The following is a 27,998-nucleotide window of genomic DNA, read 5'->3' as shown; positions in this document are numbered from 1 at the left end:
CAGTCTGCGAGTCAAATCAAGATCAACATTAAGGCTGTAAATATGGCAGAGGATGAGGTAAGCTATGCTTCAGTGGCCGTCAAAAGTAAGAAGCAGCACCAATCACAAGGTAAGTTCATCTGATTCTGCATAAATTAAGCATATTCTCCAACAGTTTAACTCAGTCTGCATCTTTCCGTACGCCAGGGGTGTTCAGACCTTTTGTCACATGAGTCAAAAGTACTCACAGGTCAAGGAAATTATTTTTGAAAATGTAACATCCCCCAAAATTATACATAGAACTTATTTAACTCTGTGGTGGCATCATCCATCTCTTTTGGTATAGATATGTTTATTTACAGTTAAGAGGTAGCAGTTATGTTCATCAGGAAGACAAGCTCTGTCTGAGCATGGCCTCCTTACCCAGTTTAAATGAGAGACAGAAGAACTTTTGCTAAAATAAATCTGTTGCTGAACTGGAGAACAGTTAGACTTTCTGAGCATCACAGCTCCCAACAAACTCAGATCCATGCACACAGTCACATATTGTAAATCTTTTTAATGAAAATGTTCAGTTGCACATTTATTTTCATCTGAATATGATATATTTAATACCTGTACAGTTTTCTTCTATGGTTTAAGTTTTTGCTAACTGTAGAGTCATGTATTCCTATTTTTTCTGTTTATTATGACCTGCTGCTGTCCTTTTTTCCCATTGTGGCAAAAAAGGTAGTTCTAATGTATCCATTTCATTCCTTTTTACCAGTTAAGCAGTAAATTAAGTATACAATATTTTTTATCAAACAAAAAAGCCTTTCTTTTTCAAAATGTTGATCTTGGTCAAGAAATGGCTCAGATATCCCCTCATCCACAACCAGAAAATTATTAATATATTCAAGTTCCACTTCAATATGAATTTCTTGAACATTTATCCAAAAATGTTTTTGACCTTGAAATAAATTGATTAGCATATTAGAAATAATATTGATTAGTTAGTGTTTTAGTTGTGCTGATTATTTTTAATGTGTTGCTTTTTAGTACAGTAAATGACCCAGTTCTGCATTTCATGTGTGATTGGGGAAACTATGACATACATTTCCTAAATTGTGTTGCACCGTATATTTCGACAGGTTATTTTATTAAAAGACAAAATAGCAGAGAATGAAATATTTCTGTACATTACATATGTTTGACTAAATGTATTTAAACTCACTGATCTTTCAGGTAAAAATGAGGAAGAGACTGTATATGACGAAGTTAAGGTGAATAAAGAGGGTAAGTATGAAATAGTAAAGATTTTTAAGTTTAACCATAACAAGCCGTAGAAAGTTCTTATGAAGCAACTTCAAATTTCAACCTTTTCAGCTAAAGCAGTGGATGATGCTGAAGTGGAGAACCAGAATGAAAGTGTTCAGCAAACTCTTGACACAAAGGGTAAGTTTACAAAAAAAGAAAGATATATAATATTAAAGTTCTCATTATTTGCCCCAATTCTAAGGACAAATCAATATCACGTGGAAACGTGTAAAATACTGGTTAGTTAATATTTGAATTCTTTCTTGATGTTTCCATTTTTTGAAGATAAAAGAGAGGACAACTTGTTCTCCTTTTACACTGACTTTGAGAGATTTCTTTGAAATAAAAAAAAATCTTAATGAAAATAATTTCAAGCTTTAATATTCCAAGTTGTTAATGCTTTTTTGCATTGAAAATTTAAAAGCAATCATGATCCAACACTATGGCATTTGCGTTGTTGCTTCAAATCCATATCAGTTATTGTTTTCTTGGACAAGACACTTCATCTGCTTTGCCTGCAGATTTTAAAGCAGCCTTGCTCCTGCAGGGCAGCTGTGACATAATGGTGAATGTACAGTATAGCCCCGCTTTGGAGTTGTCTTGACTGGATACAGTGCCATTGCAAGTACAGGCTATAAATTAGTATTAGAGAGTAGTTTTTCTTTTTGGTAATAAAGTTAAAATACTTTATCTTCAGCTACAGACAGACAGAAAGAAAAATAGAGGCTTCTGTCTGTTTAGATTTTTAAGTTCATCTTTATTGTTTTAATCTCTGTAGGACTTCTGCCAGACAAGGCGGCAGAAAGATGTCGCCGCTATCAGCAGCTGTGTTGCTGCTTTGGGATTCTGTGTGTCATTTTGGTGCTGAGTATCATTGGAATCTGTGTTTATTGTAAGTATACAAAACTAAATGGCCATGAATATAACTTCTGGACATTTGATATGGTCTTTCTTATAACTTTGTTAGTTTATAAGAGTTCAATCTTGAACAAAAAAAAATGTTAATGGTGCTGAATCGTCTATTTCAGCAAGCTGGATTATTGGTTCAGATGGTGAATAATTTAAAGATGAGGGTCTTACCTCTAAAGATTCTCACCTTTATATGATTATAGATATGTCATATTTATCTTTTTTTAAAAGGTTGTTTATATTGAAACTGAGTAGAAAGCAAGATTCAACTCTAAAATATATTTTTTTTATGAAGCAAATTTCATTTTTTAGTTACAACAGTTCATGAGAGCACTCCAAATGAGTTGATCCAGCTGATGTCAACCCAAAAGGAAAAAATCCAAAACCTGACTGACCTCAACAACAAACTCAGTTCAGACTATGCCAACCTGACTTCGGTTTCCATGGCATTAAACAACAACATCACCACACTGACAGCAGAGAAGCACAACCTGACGTCACTTAATGAGGAGCTGATGAAACAAAAAAAAAACCTCACAGAAATAATGGATGGAAGCAATGGAAACTGGAATGAGCTCAATGTCAGTCGAGCTCAGTGGAGCATTGATGCGTACTGTCCTAAAACAAATGGTAGTATGTTCATATTTTAGACCAACAGTTGGTGCTGAATTAATTTATCATGTTCAAAAAATAATAATGATATTATGTAAACATATTTATTAATGGAATATTTACATTTTAGGGAGAAGTTGCACTTCTTGCCAAGATGGCTGGAAATACAAACTTTCCAGCTGTTATGCTTATGTTGACTATAAATCCCCTAATCAGAGAACCTGGGAAGGTGCACGAGAAGACTGCAGAATCAAAAAATCAGATCTCACGGTTGTGTATGATCAGACTGAAAAGGTAATTGAGGAACTGTGGAACAGCTTTAATAGATTAAAATGTACACTGATTCAATCTGGAGAGACTCACACAGAGAAGAAAATAGCAGTTAAAAAGATTTAATGGTACAATTTCTTTGGCGCTCGGACCCGGCAGAAGACCGTGAGCCGAGGATCGCCGTGAGCAGGCGGTCTGCTCGGCGAGCTCGGGATAGTCTTCCCCCCAAAAGAGGGAGCCGGGCCGAGGCCTGGCTGGCCTGCAGTCGGATGACTGATAGGCGCACCACGTTGGTTGGGGCCTGCAGTCTGACGAGACTGATAGGCGTCGGTTGGGGCCTGCAGTCTGACGAGACTGATAGGCGTCGGTTGGGGCCTGCAGTCTGACGAGACTGATAGGCGATAGGGCCCGCACGCTGGCGGGACTGATGGCGAAGCAGCGTGATGGACTGCGAGGCCAAGCCGGCAGGGCTGAGGGCCTGTTGGGCCCTGCTAGCTTCCCTAGGTGTGAAATAAATGTTAGAGGTGACTGTAGCGGCCTCTTGGAATGAACAGCCAGATGCAGGGAGTTCCGAACGGGTGCAGTTTAATCTTGACCTTTCTTGTCAGACACCGTGAAAACTGTAGCATAAATAAAGGATACATAATGTATAAATAAAACATGAATGTTCACAAAACACAATTGCGCACATTCCTACCTCATTCTGCTTTCCAAGAGCGCTATTTTACAAATTTTCTTTTTCTTCAGGCTCTAACGCTGACTCTGCGTGGTTAGCGAAACAGGAAGTGCCTAACACAAAATACGCAAGGAAGAAATCTACCGCTCTTCAAAATAAAGCACAAATCAACCACTAAGTGTCACTGTGGGACCAATGAACAAAAAGAAGAATTTCACCATTAAGTAGCTATTTACGGTGACTAGGGCTCCACCACCAGTAATTTGGAGAGATGCTCACCTGCAGACATTGCATGTGGAGCTTCGAGCACAGCTGAAAGATTTGGTAGGATATAGGATGAGAAGGCCGGGGATGACCAGCGGCCGAGCTGAAGGAGAGAAGCTGAAGGGACGCCTGACGATGGTGATGTGGCAACGCCTATTCTAAAAGAATGGCCCGAGAAGTGGCGAGGGGGAGGATCTCAGCTGAGATCAGTCTGAGGTGGCAGATGAAACGGGCAGCAGTTGTAGTGGTCAGGGAAGAATTTAGTATCGAGTTAGATAGTCTCTAACTGATTGAATACTTTAGATGCAGTGTGAACTCACTCCGTACCTGAAATCCATAGAAGGCTAGGAGGAAAGCGCATGAGTGGAGCTCTGATGTAGGGGACGAAGGCGCCGGATTGGTGTGCAGTGATAAGATTCCCAAGTGATGGGAATGAGATGGGTTTCCAGCTATCAGGATTAGAGGAGCTATGCTTAGAAATCCCTTGAGAAGAAATTCACAGCGGGGTTCGACTAGACTAGATGACCAGACTAGACTAGATGATGTGGTAGGTTGCTAAAGCTTAGCGTGAAAGTTGCTTCCAGCGAGCAGACTGCGGATGTAGGAAAGAACTGAAGAAGGGAAGCTGTAAGAATGCTTTGCACGGAGGCAGATGTGGGAGTTATAACTGGACCTGGAGGGACAGACTGGCTGCCTGTGATCTGCTGTAATATGATTAAGTTGTACGGATATACGAATCCTGCTTAACTAATTAATTAATTAATGCAACTACGGATGAATGCGTGGATGTAATTCTCGAAATCCTGGAGTGTTTTTATCTTATGCTGGGGCAATGAGACGAAGTTGGATCGCTAAATAATAGGGGCCTGTAAATCCCCCAAAAGCTCTTTAGAGAACGCAAGGAAAAGGGTAGAACAAGTCAGGATTCCTACTGCGCGGTAGACTACAGCACGGACACGAGACCGAGAGTCGACGTCGGGCCGGAGTTTAGTTTCCTGCCAATGAGGATCGCCATACGTCCTGCTCCAACGGCTGGTAGCGACCGACAGAAAGGGATTACCGAAACGCTTTTAGGTAATCGGCCACATAACAGGGAAGTTAGATCTTCGTGAGCCATATTGCCAGCGACTGTCCGGCTTGGTGGTAAGCAGTCGGATTATCGGGGAACGGGAGGCTTGTTTTATACGAGCGAGCTTTGTGGTCGGCTACGACTAGCTCCAGCGGTAATTACTGACCATCCATTTACCAGAAGAACATTGGCTGGTTTTATCCCGTCGCGTGTATCGAACTGACGGCTGTACAGATGACGCTGACCACCTAGCGCGCATGTCTGCGTACCAACTGTGTGTATGCCTCCTTGATATGGGTCGGAACCAATGGATGACGAGGAAAGAAAGCTGTCAGAGCGAGCGGCGATGTGAACTATGAATCACTTGAAAGAGGACTCGTGAAGTTCGTATCGCTGTGCAGGTGAAGCTGACTGTTCGAGGGTGGAGGTTAAGATTGACGACTGGAAAGTACGCAGATGAGATCCGGTCTGGCTGCAATGAAGCTGCAAAATTAGAGAGCCTACGAGCGGCTTCTGATGATCAGACTACTCGGGGTGAGACATTGGCCCGACTGAGGGGGAAGGAGAACCATCCTCCCCGCTTTGTGCACCAGGAGCGGCCCCGTTATTGATGGTGCGGCTAAGGTGTGTGTGCATGACTGTTTCTCCCCGTGTATGTCGGCTGCCTGGGTGGCTTGTGTTCCTGATTGCACAACTGAGATCGTCAAGCCATCTACGGTCAATGGCTGGGATTGCGGTTGTTGTGGATGCTGGACCTACTAATGAAGCCATTCGTGTGTTCCTGCAGCGTTGTTACGCTTCCACCTGGTTCACCAGATATAAGCGCGGATCTAGGTAGGCTGCGTCTCTGCTCTCGGGTAATCTACCTGCTGGGTCCATAGTTAAGGTATTTTCTCTTTCAGACACCTGATGACTGCACCATTTTGGAGCTGCAGCACTCGGACGCTCTGCCATCTGTGTGGATGGGCTGCTTGCATGGATCTGGAGTAGAAGGGGCAGCACAGCTTTTTTTTTTTTTTTTTTTTTTTCCCAGAAAGAGAAATTGTAAATAAAAGATTGCCCATAACTCCGTTTGTTTTCAGGTGCGTTTTATATGGAACTTTAGGCGGATCCCCTCTACTAGTCGTGAAAAGCTTAAAGAAAATGGTGCTGTGATTAGGAGACCAGCGGCAGCTGGGGCGGAGGCCAGAATGAGCTGAAATGCAAACTGGAACTACTGACAGAATTTGGAGCGAGCTTAGCAACAGAGGGAAGAGAGGGCTACGGCGGCCTGAGCGGGGAACTAACGGAACGAGCTAGTCGCGACCCTGGAAATGCCAAGACTGACCGGCTATAGGAGGCGTGGTAAACGTGAGTTAAAGGCACTGGTACGCTGACAGAGACGTAAAGCGAAGGGAGAATGAACGAGTCAGGAGCAGGTACGTCTTACCTAGTCGACGCCCAATGGGCGCAGATGAAGCTGCGGGTTGATGAGGCTGACAAGCCAGCTGCGAGCCGAGATAGGTGGAGGTGAGCGTAGCGGTCTGATGCGACGTCCTCTCGGAGGTGAACTGGGAGAGACGATCGGGCAACGGATCGAGTCCATGGTGGGGCGAGCAGGAAGAGCCGACGTGCGTCGGTGTAGCCACGGCGGATCGTGGAGACAACCAGCGCTTGCTGCGGGGGACAGCGCCAATGAGCCGCAGCAGCCTATGGTGAGCCGGAGCGGGGAACCGGGCAGATAGCGGAGGACTGCGACGTCAACGAGGGGAGGACGGAAAATTCCGGCTCGTCGTCGCCGAAGGAAGGCGTGATGAGGGCGGTTAGATTGGTGAGGAGTGGCGGGGAGTCGACAGGAGCGCAGCCGGCCGGTGAGGGATACTGCCTGGATCTGGGCGGACGGAAGGCAGCTGAAACTTGTTGACTGAATGACGGAGAGGTAGGAGAAGCGTTCACGTAGGTTCGAAGCACGGCTGACGAGCAGGATGACCCCAGGGTAGCTCGGACTTTTGAAGGTGTCTTTGGACGACGATTGGCTGGAGCGGCGTGAAGCTCCGGTCCGGATTGGCTGCGGTCGGGCGTAGTGATTAGATGATGTGGTGAAGCTGGTCGAGTCTCCCAGTTTGAATTTTCGCCAAGGCTCCATTTAAAAAAAAAAAAAAAGAAAGAAAGAAAAAGAAATCTCACCTCTAATAATTCTGGGTGCTTAATTTTCAGTGAACATAAAAGCAGAGAGTCATGTAAAGGTTTACTTTTGTCTGATTTTATGTTGTTCTCAGGATTATGTCAATACAATCAGTCCTGATTCAGATGGCATTAAAGGATACTGGATTGGTCTCAGAGCTGTAGAGGGGAAATGGAAATGGACCGATGGAAGTAATCTGACCAATCAGTGAGAGACACATTATTTCTTAAGCTTTGTATAAAACAAATCCATCAGCTTTGATCTAACAATTTTTTTTTCTTAGAACCTGGATACAACAGCAAAATGCCACTGATGGTTACTGTGTAACTTCTCTTAAAGACAAAGGTTGGAAAACGGTGAACTGTAATGAAACAAACGCATGGATCTGTGAGAAGAAGGCTTTATCTGTTTAAAACATCAAGGATCCAGATTGAGAGAAGTTATCTGGAAAGCCCTACATTCAAATAAGTTCAAAGTGGACAAAGTTTGTAATTGAAAGGTTTGGTGTTTTTGCAACAAAATCAAAACTTAAGGTTTATGTCTGCTTCTCATATTTATTATTTACATATATAGACATTTAAAATGATAGCCTGATTAGAAAGTTTAAGTGGAACACATTAACTGTTCATATGAAAAAGTTTGGAGTTCTTTACTTCTAAAGATTAGTAAGATGCATAACAAAAACATAACAGACTCAGTTTTATGTTTCCTTAAATTTTCATTAATTATAGTTTTTGAAGGGATTTTATGTTACTCTAAGGGAAGCCTATTTTGTGGTTAACTTTCTTGGATCTACATATTTAGATGCAGTTGCTTGTTCAAAGAGATCATACAGAATACAATGTCACTTTGCTCATTAAAATCTGTAAAGCCTTATATTATTCCTAAGTTGCACAAAGATGATCATAATTTGTCTATTTTACACGAAATGCCTTTGGAATTAATACTTTCTCTTTATCATGTTCTCCTGAGTTGATTCAGGTTTCTGCTGTAGATCAATGTCTGTGTATTCGCTTAGCTTTAACAAGTTACAGATAGATAGAAGTGCAGCGGCTTGTGAAGAAGTTGCTGAAACACTGGAGTTTTGTATAGTTCCCATAAAATAACACCTCAGTAGTTAAAAATATATATTTAAAAATAGTTATTTGACCAAACAGAATTTAATCAGAGTAATTATTCATAAATTATATCATACATAAAGCCTATTTAAAGTCATATTTGTTTGCAGGAAAACAAATTAAAGAAAGGTGTAGAGATCAGAAAATATTTGTCAATTTTACTCTTTTATATTAAATGTTAAGTAGAGCAAACAAAATGCCCAGTTTAAAAATGTATGAAGAAAACTGATCCATATTTAAAATATAAATGATCTGGTATTTTATGCAAAATGAAATTCAAATATTTAAGCTAATAGATCAGAGCAAACCTAGTTTTTATACTATTTCATGAGTAGTATCAGAAAGTCAGTTAAATGTGATACCAAAACTTGTAAATATTGATTATATTAAAAAATCCAGAGGGTTTACTCAATTACTTTCAACATGTTTGTCAGTGTGTATTTTAAAATCGATTATTTTGAAAAAAAAAAAAAAAAAAAACATGCAATATTTCATGCTACTACAATTGTAACAGTGAGTGTTATGTCTACCAAATTTGCATATCCAAAGAAAATATTTCCCTAATTTTTCTTTGCAAAATGGGTTAAATTTAATTTTGATGGACAGAAGACAGCTTTGAACATCTGGACAACAGCAACAACAAAACAGTGTTTCAAGGTATTATTATCCTAGTGAAATGCATCATGTTAACTCCTACATGACCAGGTTTTGGCTCAGTTCACCAGAGAAGAAGAAACCTGAACGCTCTCAGTGCTGTCTGAACAATGTCAGGATTGTACTGTTTCACCTGCAGTTTAATTATTTAAATAAATTAATAATGACAACCTCTGGCAGTAGATTTTGTTTACTCTAAACTTTAACAAGTCGACTTTAAAAAATCTTGGAAATCGATTCCCTTGAAAAATGTGACCAAGTTTAACTACTATTCTTACGTTTTGTTTACTTAAGACCTTGTTGTATGAACTTAATTGTGTAAAGTTAATTTAACTTAGTTTAGTGAAGTTGTTTCAACTTAGAAATAGTGTAGCGGCTAAAATCCTATATTTTAGGCTACTGGTTGTTATGCTTGAAAGGCGTTGGTCTTACGTGCGTTCAGTAGAGATTCATCATGCCGATCTTTAGTTTGACTTACAAAAAGGTCATTTATTGTACAGAACAATGTCCATTGTTTTGCTACTTCCATGTAGTTACACGTAAATTCGACATCAAACCCAAACCAAACACAGTGGAAAACTGTTGCCTCCAGCACTTCTAGTGTTAACAACACCTGAACAGAATCACGGTTGACCTTAAATACCCATCCCCCATCAGATACACACAGAACTCAAAAACTAAGAGACATCGCAGGACAGCAGTCCTCAAGGCAACAACATCATCGGTCTACAAGTAGGAAAAACAATAAAAGTAAAGACAAGCATATTCTGAGGAAACTAACTCACATTTTTTTCACAAGTGGCCTAAAATGATTGTTCACCCTTATTTGTTATCTGACTAAGACTGATTAGAATTTTGATGGTTGTCCAGTTAACACTGGGAGAGCAGGGTTTCGACCTCTCCCCTGAAGTCCCGAAAGAGGGTCAAAAGTCCTGAGTCCAAACTGATGATTCTGATGGCTCAAATTAGCATCCCTTTTTCAATTGTAAACGTGGCCACTGACCGTCAGGCCAGAAAGGAGGAGTGGAAAATCATGCAAAACTGCTTATAGGATGCTAGCTAAAATCCTTCAGGTCAGTCGACCCATCTCTGGACTCCAAAGGTAGAAATGTTAAACTGGCTATGTTGTTTTTCACAACTCCCTCCTATTGTATGATATTTCAATTAGATATCCACAGAAACAATAGCGAAATCTTTTTAAACACTGTTTTTGTAACATGTTATAGTTTATTTCCTAGTTCATTTACAGAAGACATGGCTACCGCAGATCTACGTATGTGGCAGTGTCATTTCTTCTTTATTGTTGATATTTTTTCTCGTAATTTAACTAAACATCTTTATTCTTTTCATCAAGTGACCCAAGTACTCAACCATAAGAGACAACGCTGAAAAAACAATTGTCTTATATACTTTTACATCAGAAATGGGTTAAAATCTTCACTCAAACTGAGATTCTGAAAGTGTCACCAGTTAATCCAGGTGTGCATCCTAAAGCCCGGGATATCCGTTAGATCAGAATCAATAACGGCAACGCTCCCTCGATGCTTGCGACATCTGTGGCATTTTGCTGTGAGACAAAAGTGCACATTTCAGAGTGGCCTTTTATTGTGGGCAGTATAAAGTACACCTGTGCACTAATCATGATGTCAGAGCTGCATCTTGACGTGGTACACCTGTGAGGTGGGATGGATTATCTCAGCAAAGCAGAAGTGCTCACTATCAAACATTTAGACAGATTTGTGGAAAACATTTGAAAGAAATGGTAATATTGTTTATCTAGAATGAATTTTAGATCTTTCAGTCCATCTCATGGAAAATGGGAGCAAAAGCAAAAGTGTTGCGTTTATATTTTTGTTGAGTGTATCTATGTCCAGGCCCCTTATATCTCAATAAAACCGGAAGCAATTCCAGTTGCTGGATTGATTTGTAAAATTCCAGAATTTTACAAATCTGGAATTGTAAAATTCCAGATTTTGCATAACTAATGCATTCAACTATGTATACTTTAATGTCGGTATAACATTAATACATGTGTATGTGGCAGCTTTATCAATGACTCAAAAACTGAAAAAAAAAAATGAAAAGTGAAATGTTGCACAAATATTCTTTGCTAACTTAGGGACTTTTGAGTCAAATAAAATGGTGTTGGCCAAAATCGGTATCGGAAAGTCAAGCTTTTTAATTAAAAATCAGTGATCGGGCAAAAAACCACACATGACCTCTTAAGACTAATGTATTAATAAGAATAAAACTAATATATTTAAATAGACATTGCTTAAATTTTCTTTAGTTTTTGGTTGGAAAACAAATAATTCTCACATTTTTAAAACTCAAAACTTTCTGATAATGATTTGCTATACGAAGTTTTAAAAGGTTAAAATATTTTTTTTCGTGGTGTTCCTGAACGCAATTTCCCCAAGCTCAGACTTAATCTAATTTTTCAACCTAGGTTTCTTTGTTCATATTTTTAATGGATTTGACTCTTTGCAGTCGCTAAATCATCGTTTTAATTACAAAAAACTTCCCATTTTACTACTATTAATAAGAAAAACGTTAAAATTAGTTTTATAACAACGTTCAAATATTATTTTTCCTACTTTACTTAAACGCAGCATGAGACAGCCGAGTTTGAGACCTCTGTTGCGGCTGCGCAAATTGTTTTTTCCCGGAAACTCCTCGGTTGTTTTGATGTCGGCTGGTTTTGTAGTCATTTATCATAAGGAGAAGCAGAACTTTTCCCTAGTCTGTTTAGTTGTGTTTTACTGGAAATAACACGCAGAATAACCTTTAAAATGGGCAGTCGAAGTTGATTAAGGAAACTGTGCGGTGAATGAAGGTAAACATTTACTTAAAGCAGCGATTAGCTGTCCTGTTCACTGGCTAGCAGAGAGCTCTTTACTCTATCATCAAAGTTGGGTTCAACATGGATTGTACAGCGCTGGAAGTCGACGCTTTCAAATTCGCGAAAACTGCTGTAACCTATGACCAGAATGCCAAATATAATGAGGCTGTGTTTTATTATAAGGTAGGTAAACAGCCGTTACTTGTCATGGTTAGCATTTAGCTGTATGCTTCCTGTAGTTAAGTCCACTTTCACTTATTCGCTTGATTCTTAATTACATTTATGAATCTGTATAGTTTCAGTTTTTATTTTGTCTAATGTTTTGATAACATTATATAAATAGTCCTGACAGTGCTCATTGGTTGTGTTTCATTATTATTTAATTTTTTTTTAATATTGGGATTCGTGTGTTAAAGGAGGCAGCCCAGGCTCTGATATATGCAGGCATGGCGGGGTCCAAACTGGAGGGGCTCCAGGACAAAGTGAGTGAATACTTGGACCGTGTTCAGGCTCTCCACAATGCAGGTAAATTCACCTGACAAATGTCAAACATGATGCTTTTCTGTTATTTCCCATTGTTCACCAAACCTCTAATTGGTATGGTGTCGGTATAAAGACCTTTGTATTATTCAGATTTTCACACATTACAACGACAAATCTCAGTATATTTTATGTGATAGACCAACACAAAAACACAAAATAATACACATAGTTTGTGAATTGGAAGAAGAAAAAAAAAATAATTAAAATTCTTTACAAATAATTTGAAAAGCTGCTCAAACTCAGATTGGATGCAGAGAGACTTGGACAGAGATTCTCAATTGGATTTAGTCTTTTGACTTGTCAACTTGAACATATCTATTTTAATCCGAACTCTTCTTCTGTAGCCTCTTCAAAATGCAGTAGGTTTATCGTCCATCTGGAAAATCTGCCCCAGTCTCAAATATTTTGCTGCCTGCAGCAAGCTTTCTTCCAATGAATTCTCATTGTCTTCTTCATTCCTGTTGAAGAAAAATAATCCATTGTGAGCAAGGTGTGTTGATTGAAATGTGCAGTGTTAGTTTTCCACCCCAGTTAAAGATTTACATTCTGGCCAAAATGTCTGTTTTTATCAGAGCACCTTTATTAATGCTTGCAGTGTCTGCTACAGCGCTGTTTACAAATTGCAAATAAGATTTTGTTATTGCTTACTTTCAACTGTGACTTTTCTGTCTAATTTTTCCATTTAATCTGTATTTTTTCCATTTAAATGAAAACTACACCTTTATAAAAGACTTCTAATGATAAAAAAAGCACACTAAGTCCAAGACGTTCCCTTTAAATCCAACCAGTCTAACTTAACAAATCTTACTTATGTTCAACTTTGGCCCCAGTCCAGTCCCAGAAGAGCGACCCGCTGAAATCCCGCCATCAGGTGGATCTGGAGCGTGCCCACTTCCTGGTTACTCAGGCCTTTGAGGAAGATGAGAAGGGGAATGATGATGAAGCTATAGAGCTGTACACTCAGGCAGTGGAACTGTGCATCAAAACGGTATTTCTTCTTCTTTATAAATGTTTGTCCTCCTCCCAGTCAGAGGTGGTACATTTATCTTACCTTGTATATTCCTTTGTTCTGTTTTTTCTTCCGTTAGTCAAACGAGTCATCTGACCAAAATCTTCAGATGAAGCTGAAGCAGCTGGCTCGTCAAGCCTTGGACAGGTCAGTTCTGGTGCTGATATTTCCTAAACCAAAATGTTTGCACAAAACAGTTTTAAGCTTTTGTTTTGGACCATCCAGAGCTGTTGCTTTAAATTAGTCAGAAGTCTTTCAAAAATTCAACAAAAAGTAAGATAAAGGATAACATAAATTTTTGCCTTTTTTTGTGCTAAGATCATTGTCAATCACCTTTAACCTTTTGGCATGTGAATCTTAGCAGAAAATACATTTAGCTAAAAATAAGGATTAAATAAGTTGAATTAGTTATTAACAAGAAACAAAAAACAACAAGGGTTGCTTTGACCGACAGTGAGCATGCCTTTTTTTGCAGAGCGGAAGGTCTTAAAGAGTCGCAGTCCAAATCAAACTCGGCACAGTCTCAGGACAGAACGAAGCCCAGCAGCGGCTCTGGTTCTGGTGGACCGGTGCGTCAGTTTTTCCCCCTTGGGCCAGACTTCTCCCTCCATGACCGACAGCAGCCTCAACCAATCAGAGCGGTCCAGTCAAGTGAGCCCCAGGGTCAGCGGTACACATCGGAGGAGATCGAGGTCCTCAGGTGAGACTGTTAATGGAACGCATTAGAAAGTATCCAAGTATAAAGAGTTAAAGTAACTATATATTATGTGTTATGACATTTTATTGAGTCCTGTCTGAACTTTAAAACTCTGATTAGTAATGATCTGAATCCTCTGTTTGGGTATGAAAGACTCTGCAATCAGTTTTCTGGATTCTTTTGTAGGAGTACATCTACAATCAACGGCATCGCCTATGTGCCCTTTATGAGTGTGGACTTAAAGGAACGATTTGCCTTCCCTGTGCCCTTCTCGTGAGTCCTAATGATTTTTTTCACCCGTTTAAATTTGATATCAGCTTTCATAGATGTTTTGTCATTAGGTCCATGGTCTAAAAATATATATCGGTAAACTAAATTTGATTATCCATGCGATGAGCATAAAAGGCCAAACCTCTGACTTACCCGGTTTTTCCACAAAGTAAATGATTTGTAAACACTAAACAGGATATCTGGATGCCAAATATGGAGAATCAAAAGCTTTGGTCTAAATAGAGAAAAACTTCTATATAAATCGGATTGTTGAACAAAGATTTTTGCATCTGACTGCTTCAAATCAACTGAATGTTTTCCACAGGGACAAAACCGGGAAACTCGCCCTGTCACCCAAACAGAAAGCCATTTTCTCCCGCTGGGTTCGACCAGACGAGATCTGCAATAATCCCACCATGATCATGTCTGTGTCCAGCTTCAGCATCAAACAGGTCAGACTTTAACTGATGTTTTTTTTTCTTACAATACATTCTTAGACTAGAAGTGTAGTCGCTACAATTTGTTGTAATTCATTATTATAGCATCATTAAATGTATATTTATATGCAAATTTCAAATTCACCCAGTAGGTGGTGTAATATCATCAAGTTTACAACTTTATAGCAGAACAGAAACATGTTAATATGCTAATCATATTAACATGTGTAACTGTGTTACACATGTTAATATGTGTAACACACATACACTTCTGCACAGTGTAACTGTGCAGAAATAATGCACAGTTACACTGAGAATTGATGCAAAACTATCAAAGTGTCTTATAAAAATGTAGATATTATAGCAGCAATTATTTAAAAGATAAAAGTTTTTTGTCTTTAATTCCCTATTTATCTAGACGGTGGTCTCTGACTGTTCATTTGTGGCTTCACTGGCCATCAGTGCAGCTTATGAGAGGCGTTACAACAAGAAACTCATCACCAGGTACAAATGTGAATGGGTTCTCTGTGAATGTTTTTTTTGTTTTTGTAGCCGGTGATATTTAATGTAGAATATAAAATCAGAAATCATCAGTTTTGTTCTCCGCTGCAGCATAATCTACCCTCAGAACAGGCGAGGGGAGCCAGAGTATAATCCCTGTGGAAAGTACATGGTCAAACTTCACATCAACGGAGTGCCCAGAAAGGTTTGACTTCAACCATCCACTATCTACTAAGGAAGAAAAGTGCTGCTTGTACTGCAAATTTTCATCTACTGTATACAGAGATTGTTTGAGGAGCTGTGAAAATAGCCTAAATCCTGGCTTAAGAAGAGGGTTTAGTCAGTGTTAAAACAGAAACTGAAATTGTTTTCTTTTTCTGTAAATGTCCTCAACTGACACAGCATTCGCTGATATAAAGATAAAATGCCTAGAATTCTTCCATAGTTTTTTTTCCCCAACTGATCGTGATCTTTGGTTCAGGTGATTATTGATGACTACCTGCCGGTGGATCGTAACGGAGAGCTGCTCTGCTCCTACTCTAGTAACCGGAATGAGTTATGGGTTTCCCTGATAGAGAAGGCCTACATGAAGGTGATGGGAGGCTATGATTTCCCTGGCTCCAACTCGGTAAGGACCATGGCATCGAGCTGTTTTTTAGTTTGGTACTGTACCTACTGTTGTTAAACTCCTCGGAATAATTTACTTAAAGGGATAAAAAACTCACAAATAGCTCATAGGAACTGCTTACACGTCTCAGTAGAGTGTTGTTAAAGTGGAAATAGTGGTTTCATGTACTATTTGGATCTTTTCTTACATGTGTCTACAGTCTGTGCACATATGTCCAGATTTGAACCAAAATTGGATGTTTTAAAAGATTAAAATTCAAATTTTTTGTTTTTCTAGAATATTGATCTGCATGCACTCACCGGCTGGATCCCTGAGCGCATTGCTATGCACTCTGACAATCAGTCATTCAACAAGGAAGACACCTTCCGCATGCTCTTCCAAAGGTGACAACACACCAACTCACACTGTTACTTCTGTAACACCTCTTCTTTTCTAACCTAACCTCTCTCTAATTTTGCTTGGCTCTCTATGCATCCAGATTTCATAGGGGTGAGGTTCTCATCACCACGGCAACAGGAGTGATGACTGAGGAGGAAGGGGAGAGATGGGGCTTAGTGCCAACACATGCCTATGCAGTTCTTGACATCAGGGAATACAAGGTTAGTATTTATTACTTTCCCATGCAGAACATTGAGTTTTAGGAGATTTATGAACATTTTACTTCACATCGCAGTTGCTACAAATTAATTTGGCACCCAAGAGGATTAACTTTGCTTTGTTGTGTCTGTTGCGCTTGCAGGGAATGCGTTTCCTGCAGCTGAAAAATCCGTGGAGTCATCTGCGGTGGAAGGGGCGCTACAGTGAGCGAGATGAGAAAAACTGGACTCCAGAGCTCCTTAAATACCTCAACTTTGACCCCAAGACAGCACAGAAGTTTGATAACGGTATGCTCATGCTACTGCACACATAAAAGCACCTTCTCACCAGGCTTTAGGCTAAAAACATTGTTGTAATTTTCCTTCTTAAAGACATCAAGGAAATAAAGCACCTTTTATCACCTTCAGAGTGAATTTATTTATAGAGAAATTTAATAGAACCAAATGTAGGGCAAAGAGCTTTAGAGAGGTTGAAAACAGTTCAGACATTAAACCACCAAATTCCCCCTCCCCCAAAAAACAACAAATCAAATATGTTAATAGCTAGACAAAAAAAATAATTAAACACATGAAGAACACAAAATAGAGGATTGTGTGCTTTAGAGATGTGTTAGAAGATGCATTACTTTAGAAATGATAAAACCACTTGACTTATTTTCACAGAAACATTACATTTACCTTTTGCACCTTTTGGGATGAAGTAGAGCAAAAAATGTCAAATTTACGAACAACTACTGGTATAAATCTTTGTTTAATAATTTTCTGTTTTGTCTTTAGGGGTTTTCTGGATTTCATGGGAGGATCTTTGTCAGTACTATGATGTCATTTATCTAAGCTGGAACCCTGCACTGTTTAAGGACTCCTCCTGTATTCACAGGTATTTCTTTGTTTACTGAACAAATCATGCTTATGTGTTTGTACAAACATTTTACAACAACATGTTAAACTAGGACTTGTATCTGCCTTCTCCATATATTTATTGCAAACTAATAAATCAATAATCTGGCATTTGATGTTGTTGAAAGAAAATCTTCAGTAATAACAGTGTATTCATTGCTTTTTCACATTTTTTTTACTTATTCCGGTTGCGTTTTCATATTTTCATTAAAATATGTTGTGCCTTATTTGTTATATTTTTACATCAAAATAAAGGTTCAAACAGACAATAAGTTTGTTTCACTGGGTTGTAGGATGTTTTGTTCCTAGACTAACATATGTTTCAATTTGCAATCTGTTACTTTGACTAAAGAAATCTCTTTTTTTAACCACCTGCAGTAGCTGGGATGGGAAGCAGGGACCTGTGAAGGACGTCTACAGCCTCGCAAATAATCCTCAGTACAAACTGGAGGTCCAATGTCCAGCAGGGGGAGCCGCTGTGTGGGTGCTGCTCACCAGACACATCACAGACAAGGTCAATACCTGATTAACCATCATTGTGTCATATTTGGTTTTTATTTAAACCTAATTTGCTGATCATTTTAGTTTGTTTGTTTCTACAGGACGATTTTGCTCAAAACAGGGAGTTTATCACACTGGTTGTTTACAAGACAGAAGGCAAGAAGGTTTACTACCCAGGTGAGGTTTTCGTTCCTACATTGCTGAGGTGTAATAATGTGCAGATCTGGCTCACCTTTGACCTAAAGTCAAACCGCAAAGTCAGGGATCTTTGGAAACAGTCTATTGGAGGAAACCAGTTTTTCTTAACAAATGCATTTAGCTGTGAAGACCAAACATATCTTTTTACTAAATATTTCACTCCAGAAATAACACAATTGATTAGCACAAATCCAATTTCATTGACATTTAGGGAAAATAATTCAAACAGTGGTGTTGAGATTTTCCGCATTGTTCACTTTCTGCAGCCGACCCTCCTCCTTACATCGATGGGATCCGCATCAACAGTCCTCACTATCTGACCAAGATACGGCTGACCTCTGCAGGAACACACACCTTCACACTCGTGGTTTCTCAGTATGAGAAGCAGAACACCATCAACTACACTCTGCGGGTGAGAACTTTCTGTCCGAGCTTCTATTTAAAGGCTTGTAGTCTTTCTATACACTCATATTTAAAAAGTAAAATTCAGCAATCCTGGATGGTTTTAGAACGTATCTTTTATTTGGCAAATTATTTGGATGAAAATGATTGAGTTTAAAGTTGGTTCAGTGGCTTAAACAATAAAGAGGCTTTTGTATGAATTTAACTCGATGTAGAAGAATTAAAACCAACTTTAAAGAATTTTTTTTGGTGCACTTAAATTAAGTTTTATTATGGACTCTTACAGCAGTAGTTCTCACGCCATAAATAATAACCCATGTTCTGTGATACACCCATTAATAAGTAAGTAAAGTTTATTTATAAAGTGCTTTTCGCAGACATAAAATCACAAAGCGCTGTACGATAAAAGTCTTACTGTAGTAGGGATAGAAAGCTACAAAAATCTAAATGCATTCATTCTGCATTGAGGAGAATATTTCTTTTTTATTTTGTGAATGTATCATAGACATTTAGTAGCAGTGACTTTTTCACACTTCCATCTTCTCACTGTGATTTAAAATCCCCCTTTTCTATTATTCAGCCAAACTCGTGGCTGTGAAAAAACCCTGAGGCTGGCTGAGCGAGCCGAGGTCTTTTAAGTGTTCTGTTTTGTGTGCACGTGTGACCCAGATAGATCTGTTCAGTACTTTATAATTAATAGACTTTCCTCCCTCACTGCAAAATGCTCTTGGGAGGAGATGATGAGTTGGATATAAGATCTGTTCACCCTTAATGATGGCACGTTTCTCTTTATGTTTAACACTGTTGCATTTGCTGTAATCACTTTAGACTTTACCTTAAAATCATCCGAGGAAAAGAAATTCCAATCTCCCTTCAGCTTTGATCATTTTCTGAGAGGAAAACTGATTGAACTCCTTCTTGCTAAGAGTTTTCAGAAGAGATCAAAGCGGGGAGCTAACATTTTTTAGAGAACATGTTCATGAATAAACTATGAATAAACTTAGAACCTCAGGAACTTTAAGAATGCAGAAATCAAAAAAACATGCCTGGCAAAAACTTGCCGAAATGAAGAGTTTGTTGTTCTTACTGCAATAATTGTTTTCTGTCTTTATGCAGGTGTACACTGGATGCAAATTCACTTTCGCCAAAATCCCAAATCCGTTCACCCACACTAAAAGGGTACGTTACTTATGCAGTTTGTGATGTGTTGTGCAGTCTGTTGTTTGCAAATTGAACATTTTACCAATGCCAAGTCAACATTCTGATCAAAGCAGATTATATTTGTAACTCTGCCCTCAGATCAATGGCCAGTGGAAAGGAGTCAGCGCCGGCGGTTGTGGGAACTACAAGGACTCGTACAAAAACAACCCCATCTACCAAATAAACCTGGAGCGGCCCGCCCCCCTGCTGGTGGAACTGCGTGGTTCCAGGTCAGATTCACAACAGAAAATCTATTAGAACAGGACTTCCCTTTGACCCCTTATGTTTCTGTATTGCGGCCATGATGGCATTAGCATTAATTATTCATGGCAAAAATGAAGCGCACCATGTCTATAGTTTTATATTCAGATACCATAGTTTACCATAGTAAATACCACATCATAGTTTTATATTCAGATATATGTGATCTGTTATTTACTAGATTTTTATTGAAATTTAAATTGTAGCTGTAAAGAAACCAAACGTGATTATACAATCAAAATTTTTTTGAAGAAAAAATTGTTCAGTAGCTTGTAGACAGTTTTAGCAGCAAATTCTTGTATTTAATTTTTTTTAAGCAGTCGTTCACATCAAAGTGGAGATATTTTGAATAACTCATTTTTGCAGCTTTGCTTCCTTGATTGTAAGACCCAATTTTGATCAACCTTCAGATTTCTGACTTCACATTTGACTCTAGAGAACTATTAGGTGTAAAACAGAGTTTATGGTCAGATCACACGAAGTTTTTTGTTTTTAGAGTTTGTCAGTGTGCGTCTGACCTTTAGCTTCATTTGATCGGTACCGACTCCTGACTCATGCCTACAGTGTTAATGGCCAAAAATCAACTGCTCTAAATTTGCAACATCCTGTCTGGTAGTTCCTCCTGGAAGTAGTGGAGTTTTTCTTACAATACATATCTTTCTTTAATAAATACTGGCAATATAAGTAATATAGGAGATGTTTTGGATGTTTTGAATCCTCCTGGTTTGGTTTAAGTGCTTTCTTTTTCCCACAATCCTTTACTCGGCAAGATTTGACCCATGCTGCTACATACAGAGAGTTTTGTTCTTTTTCTAACCTCTTATTCTGGGTTTCAAAGTGTTTTTTTTATCATCTTATGGATTGTGATACAGATTCTTTAGTGCTGAAAAGCAAACAGGGATTAACAATGTAACAGAAAGGTATCGTGATCCCCAGACATGGAGTTGCAGTGGGACAGTTAGTAGTTTATGGTTTACAAGAGACACGAGCTACTGTTTTTATCAGCTAAAATATTGTCTGAAGTCTGAATAACCATTAATCTTATTGGCTGTTCAGGTGGAGCTGATAAACTCTTTTCTAACATAAAAGTCTTTGTTCCAAACTTAATTGCAGTTTAATTATTTTCCTTAGTGTATCAAATATTGTTTTTTGAAAAAAAAACAACATTGAAAATGAATAGTTGCCATTTGTTAGTTTTTTTACCCTATATGTGTTTCCAGTATGTAATGAAGTTAGTGATCTCTTCCTCTCCCTGTGTTTTGCACTCTGCCTGCAGGCAGTACAGTGTCGGGTTTGAGATGGTAACCGTGTCAACGGTGGGTGATCCAGGAACGGCTTCCTTTCAGAAGAAGAACAGTGGAGATTACAGGTTTGTTCTCCAATGTGTTCTAACAACATTTATACTTAAATTTAATTAAACTACACACCAGTGTGTTCTGCTTAACCCTTTACAGCCTCATGCAAGATATGTCAGAAAATGTTATATTGTCATAAATGGAATTGCGTTTACCATGAAAAAATGTCTTTTTAATATCAGTTGGATTTATAAATTTTTGTACAAAAATTAGATTTGATAAAGTACTAATTTATAAAATCTACCTGAAAATCTGAGATACAATTGATTCTTGCTACGGTTAGTTAACCATTGAATAGATTTTTTTAAACTTAATTTATTGTTATATGATCTGATGAAATTCTAATTCTTAAAATTAATATAATTTTTTTTATTGTATGTCCTAAACTAGGACTTTGTGTTGCCATCTCAGCCCCATATCTTTCACTACAGAGCAGAAAGCAAATGTAATAATTAATTGCAACATGTCTTTGTGAAACAACTTTATTAAAAGAGAGAATTCTCAGAAACACATGTATCAAAATGGATACATTTGGACTGATATGGTTATTTAAGTAGGTGGCTTCTGCAGCCAGGCTTGGCTGTTATTTTCCTTTCACTTCCCAACTGTCCAATACCTTGTCCTGTTTGTGGTTGTATGTGTAAACAAGTAAAAAAGTTCAAATGTTACAAAGACTTTAAAATTATACCTGACCTTTGAGTTCTGTAAAAATGTTTCTGTCTCATAATCCAGAATTATTGCTTTTATGAAAATGAACTAGAAGTATATATATATATATATATATATATATATATATATATATATATATATATATATATATACATATATATATATATATATATATATATATATATATATACATATACAGTACAGACCAAAGGTTTGGACACACTTTCTCATTGAATTCAATGAGAATTATAAAATTAAAATTATAAAAATACCTCAGACAGCAGCTTCAGTTAATGTGTATCACCTAACATCTAACTTTTTGTTTAATAAGATTTTCTATTTTTGTGCTTTTAAAGATGCGGTTTCTGCTACATGGAGTTGGACCACGTCCCAGCAGGCATCTACAACGTCACCCCCACCACCTTCTTGCCTAAACAGGAAGGACCTTTCTTCTTGGACTTTGCCAGCACTTCCCCCCTCAAAGTCTCCCAGCTCCAGTGAAGACAGAGTGCAGGACAAAAAACCAAACATAAAAAGGGGAGGAAGGTAACGAAGAGAGGAAGGCATTATGGGATCTTCATAGGACTGCAGTTTAAAAATGAGCAAAATAATGAGCGCTTCCTGCAGCTCCAGGAGTTCAGAAAGTGACTTCTGCTTTACTTCCCCTGCCTTCACACAGTGCAGCCTCTCCAAGTTTAAATTGGCAGATGGTGGGTATGAAGTTCTCTGTTAAATGAACCAAGAATAATGCATAGTTCTATGAAAAACAAGGTTTGATAAACTATTATTAATAATAATCTAATCACGGGACACAAGACATTGGCATGAAAACACAAATGCAAAGTAGTTGCTACCCTGGTCAGTTTATGTTCACTCATCATTGGCATGGATGTCAAAACACTTTTGGTCTTTTTATGAGACATTTGAACTTTTTTTTCCCAGAGTGGAATAATTACACAACATACTTTACAGTGGCTTTTATTTATTTATTTTTTTTTTATGTGAATCAAGTCCACAGTTTATTTTTTACTTTTTCCCTAATCCACAGAAATTAAATTATTTATATACACTCCACTAATATTTGAATACATTTCAGAGAAACCAACAAGATCTTGAAATAATTCTGGGTGAATATTGATCTTTTTCTTCTTATCTGCTGAATTACACCGCTCTCATTCAGAAACAACCAATCAGAGCCGGGAGGTGTGTCTTAGTGCTGCTAATCACCCTTGTGTACACGCTGCTCACACTGTCCCTCTAGCTCACCACAAGGAGCTAGTTAGCATGGTTATTGGTGATGGATGATACAGATTTTCTGTAATGTTAAGTTGCTTCTCCACCAGTTGCACATTGAGCAAAGCTTGCATAAGGTTGATCGACTGTATCAGGACCTTCCTCCAGGCTCTGATTGGTTGTTTCTGACCGGGAACGGTTTATTTCTGCAGATGGCAGTAGAAGCACTGGCATGAGCTTTCACAAATTATCTCACATGTTACAAACAAATATGTGCGAGAAAACATTGTTCACAAAATTTAACACTGCAGCTTTAAGATAGTTGTATTATTTATTTCAATAGAATAATCACACACTGGAAAATTAAATGCAGGTATTTAACAATAATTGATAAAGAAGATTTTTTGACCTCCCTTCCCTGCGTTCTTGTTTCCATTTGGAGACTTGAAAACATCAACACATATCTTTCTTGGTTTTTTTTTTCTGTCTTTCCTGTTTTTTTTAAGAGTGGCTAAGAAAAATGGGTCTCATGCCATAGTTTAGACCCAAGGAAAACAGGAATGGAAGTGTTTCAGTTATATTTATATAATATGGGGGGATTTTTCAATGTGAGATCAATCTACAACAATAAAAAATGAAGGATTTCACACATGTATGTATGTGTGCTTTAAGTACATTTGTAAAATGATTGCCAAGTTACTGAATGTGTCCCAACATCACAGTTTGGTTCTAAAGTTCCTAAAGCTCGTGAGGTCACTTTACTTCTGCTTCTACAGGACAAAAAACAAAACAAAAAATGTTTCCTTGAGTTAGTTATCAAATCAGTCGACCATGACTTAAAATGATAGAGAAAAACCTGATGAGATGGTAACATATTGTAAAGTGTTTCCACCAATTGGCTGCTAACAATGTCACATGGCAGGAAATGTTCTTCTTCTTCTGTACCTTGTTGTGGTTTTTAAACTCAGGAGCAGCACAGGGAATCCAGCATGGCGGCATCTGAATGATGCCTGCTCTTTGTGTCTCAGTGTGGTGCTGAGTGATTCTTCACTGCAGCACCTGCTTCTGGCAGGTGTCACTGTACTGTATGTGTTCTACCTGAGTCTTTATTGCCAAGTATCCATGCTCTGTTTATCTTTGCTGCACTTTTTTCATGTTTATCATGAAACTACAGCAGTGGAGGAAATTAAAATGTGATTTTCTCTCAAACAACCTGGTCAGATAAATATCTGCTGCTCACCGGGAGAATAAGACTTGGATCTGTTCTTTATGTTATACTGGATTTCACTCAATTATGACTTCATCAATGAGTGAATATTATTAGACTCACTGGAGTTTAGTGCAGCTGAGATTATTTTTGACTTTTGAAACTGAAAAAGTGGATTTAGGACAAATTCTTCTCCATTTTGGTGAATTGAATTTGCTAAACTTTTGTGGCATCAGTAGCTCCATCACAGCAAGGCATACTGTGATACTGCTAAACTCCAGAAATACTTTTAAGTGGATGAAATGGGTTTAATTTTATTTTCAATTTTAAAAGGCAGAATATTGTGACACTAGGGATTACTGGTTACTCAAAAAAATGTTTAAACATTTTCAAGGAATGGCAAGTCATATTATATAACTCGTCATTAGTTTTAGATCTGCACAGATGATTCTCACATATTCTGTGCTTTCGGTTATCATGACCTTTCCATTCAGACTCATTAAATTTCCCAGAATGCTGTGCGCCAAATGCTGACTATAATATTTACCATACAGCATAAAACTGACTTTTGTTGACCACAACATTCTGCTGCTTTATACTCAAGTTGTTTTAAAGGTTTAAACCCATATTTTTGACTCACCATGTGCCACCATGTGCAGTAGTATGACTGGCTGTAAATGGAATGTTGGCTGGGCTGTTAAAGGGTAAAATAATATTTTTTACATGTTTCTTTGAATTGTCCATTATCCAGAACTTCTGTGTACCAGTTGATACATAATTTATTGTCATAAAAGCCATTTTTCTCTGTCATTCTATTTTATTTCTTTGATTTGTTTACCAGTGAAGTGGTCTACAAATGCAGCAGGACAATCTTGTACCAGCCTGTTGTATGAATGTTGATGTAATGTTTGCAGAACTTGCACTAAATGTTGAGTAGACTAATGTGATTTACTCAAAGTTTAAATACAGGGAAATGATTATATCAGTTTCTGCCTCCAAGTTACTCAATACAGGATGCATTTACCTACTTTGTTTATAAAAAGTTCATTCATCCATCCATTTTCTTTACATCACAACATTTCACTGAATTTGAGGTCATTTTAATCATCCTGTTGTTGATTTCCTGCTATCTATGGACTCTGTCTCCTGTTGCAATACCTAATTTTGTCCAGGTTTCAAAAACAGAAACATTAATGGATGCTTTCAGATCTGTGTTTTGTAAAGCTTTGTTCCACCAACTTTCGCCATTACTGAGTTCGGTTTAGGAACTACAATAAGAAAATATAATTATATACATATATTTTTTTTAGCTTTTTTGCCTTTAGCGGTCATTAATTAAGTGTAAAAAATGCGGGATGCTACTGTTCTAAAATTATTTGTAAAATACATTTTTACATGCTTCAGCATCGTGTATTAGCAATTAGCATAGCTAGCATTATTACAACAGTGGTTTCTGTGTGTAAGACCCTTACCTGAACTCCAAGACTTTAAAAATTCTGCAAACATTTCTAAATCCAGCATGTTTCATCACTGGTGAATTTTAAAACCTTGCAAAGACTAAACTAGGCTACATTGTAATAAGTTCAGTGATCTTGTTATTACTCTCAGCCTGAATTAAACACGTCAGTAAATAGAAATACTGCTTTCAAGCCGCTATCTGATTATTCTTTTTTAAAATTCTTATTTAACTGGGAAAGTCCCATTGGAATTAAGAAGTTATTTTTGTATCATTTTGCTTTCTGATAATATAAAAAGTTAACTTTCAGTTATTTTCACACAGTAACAACATCCCCACTGAAGAGTTAGTCTCACTTAGGAACCCTTTAGGACTTAAGTAAGGGTTCACACACAGGAGAAAGATGAGTTTTTTTTTCACGTGTGACTGACCTGTCAGGCTGGTAAACAATGTATTCATCCCAGTGTGTATTTTGTTTCTGACAAATGATCTCATATTTTACTTCGGAATGCATGTTGGTTCTAAGTTAGAAACATAAACAATTGTCTAAAATTTATCTGTTATTTCTTTGCACTTCTTGATGTGACATCTGGGAAAATTCCAAACTTTTTCATAAATATTAGTCACTGATTAACCTTTCCAACTATTGAGTGGTGGACTTCAGACCCATTCCCAGATTATCAACACCACCAGTGATTTCTTAAAGATTTTTTTCTCTAATCTTTGATACTCAGTTAATGCAAACCTTGATTTCATAGAGGTGCTTACACTTACCAATGTTTAGCCATTCAAGCCAAATTGATTAGCTGCACCTGCTTTACTCATTTTTTTCATTTGATTCCAATAGTTTCCATAATTTTGCAAATAAACTAGCTCACTGTAGTTTTTCTTACATCCACGTACCTTCCAGATGGTCACTTTTAACTGTGAAACAATATATATATATATATATTTTTTTTTTTTTTTGCTTTAATTGATATAAAAGTTATGCAACAATAAAATTGTTATCGACATCAGCTGATTGGAGCTGAGAAGTTTAGCAAGTTTAGAGTTTAGTTTATTTCAGATTTGCTGATGTAAACACTGTTAGGTAAGTCCATGATTTTTTCTTTCCTGGTATGTTTACTATTGGTTGACAATATTTCAGCTACTGTTCATTTTGTTTTTTTGATAGAAATGTCATAAAATTTCTCCAAACAATTGAACTGAATTTTCTTGCAGAACCACATTTCTGCAAAGCTACCTAAAATCTGCTATTTTTTTGTGGCAGTTTGTCCTAAGTCTGATAATGACATGTAGCAAGCAGTGTGGAAGGTCAAAGTTCAATGGCCAATTCAGCTGATCTACATTATATTGCTGAAAGGTATTTGCTCACCGAGTAACCAGAGGAATGCCTCATTCTTAATCCACAGGGTTTAATATTCTGTTGGCACACCATTTGCAGCTGCAACATCATCTGGGAGGCTTTTGATGAGATTTAGATGTGTGTTTATGTCTGGAAGTCATTGAGCCTGATGTTGGTAGAAGCAGTCTGGACATTGTTTTCATCCTTTAAACTCAAAATTTATAGCAATGTATTTCTTTTTAAGTTAAATCAAGTTGCAGCTGCTGGGCTGATGAAAGCCTGGTGCAAAGACGGGATTAATTCAATTTTGGTGGCCATTAAAGTCAAGAGAAACAAGTGGAAAAACAAAACGCCTAAAGGTCAACAGGAAGCGAGGTGTCATTTATGTACTTGGAGACATTTCTAGGAAGAAGAAACAAGATTTTAATCTGTTGACGTGAGGATAAAATTGAATAAAAGTGTTATGCTAATTGGGGCAGATAGAATAAAACTAGACGATTGACACAGTTTTGGTTCACATTTCACTTGAATTTCTTTCAAAGGTTTATAAAACTGAGTCTCTGTTACATTAATGAAATAAAGGCTGAATGTACAGCGACATGCTTTCACAATTTTTTGCAGTGCTTGTGTTGATTGCAAAATGAAAAAGATTCTGATACAGTTTTACATCCAGTTAATAAAAAACCCAAAGTGACCCTGAAAAAAATCTTGAATCAAGATCTCTGCTATTCTAATAAAAA

At 37.8% G+C, this 27,998-nt stretch overlaps 2 protein-coding genes across 2 annotated transcripts; both read left to right on the top strand.

Annotated features, from left to right (window-relative positions):
* Positions 1 to 22: 22 nt before the first annotated feature.
* On the top strand, positions 23 to 8,392 carry LOC111608025 (C-type lectin domain family 4 member G-like). The gene is made up of 8 exons (XM_023330208.1): positions 23 to 109; positions 1,204 to 1,254; positions 1,345 to 1,413; positions 2,054 to 2,167; positions 2,497 to 2,814; positions 2,927 to 3,090; positions 7,334 to 7,446; positions 7,523 to 8,392. Exons 1-8 carry the CDS (start codon positions 43 to 45, stop codon positions 7,650 to 7,652), a joined length of 1,026 nt encoding a protein of 341 aa, XP_023185976.1. The 5' UTR covers positions 23 to 42; the 3' UTR covers positions 7,653 to 8,392.
* Positions 8,393 to 9,934: 1,542 nt separating this feature from the next.
* capn7 (calpain 7) lies at positions 9,935 to 27,871 on the top strand. Its single transcript, XM_005815612.2, has 21 exons — positions 9,935 to 12,036; positions 12,270 to 12,378; positions 13,227 to 13,384; positions 13,485 to 13,552; positions 13,881 to 14,105; positions 14,289 to 14,375; positions 14,698 to 14,824; positions 15,228 to 15,313; positions 15,422 to 15,515; positions 15,792 to 15,938; positions 16,215 to 16,321; positions 16,417 to 16,537; positions 16,678 to 16,822; positions 17,312 to 17,411; positions 17,810 to 17,945; positions 18,034 to 18,109; positions 18,397 to 18,542; positions 19,649 to 19,711; positions 19,832 to 19,962; positions 21,270 to 21,362; positions 22,374 to 27,871. The coding sequence occupies exons 1-21, from the start codon at positions 11,935 to 11,937 to the stop codon at positions 22,516 to 22,518; spliced, it is 2,466 nt and encodes an 821-aa protein (XP_005815669.1). The 5' UTR covers positions 9,935 to 11,934; the 3' UTR covers positions 22,519 to 27,871.
* The last annotated feature ends 127 nt before the right edge of the window (positions 27,872 to 27,998 follow it).

This window comes from Xiphophorus maculatus, chromosome 3 (assembly GCF_002775205.1).
Source record: "Xiphophorus maculatus strain JP 163 A chromosome 3, X_maculatus-5.0-male, whole genome shotgun sequence".
Taxonomy (NCBI): Eukaryota; Metazoa; Chordata; class Actinopteri; order Cyprinodontiformes; family Poeciliidae; genus Xiphophorus; species Xiphophorus maculatus.
The sequence above is the reverse complement of the archived record's forward strand: the minus strand, read 5'-3'. Positions and strand labels throughout refer to the sequence as shown.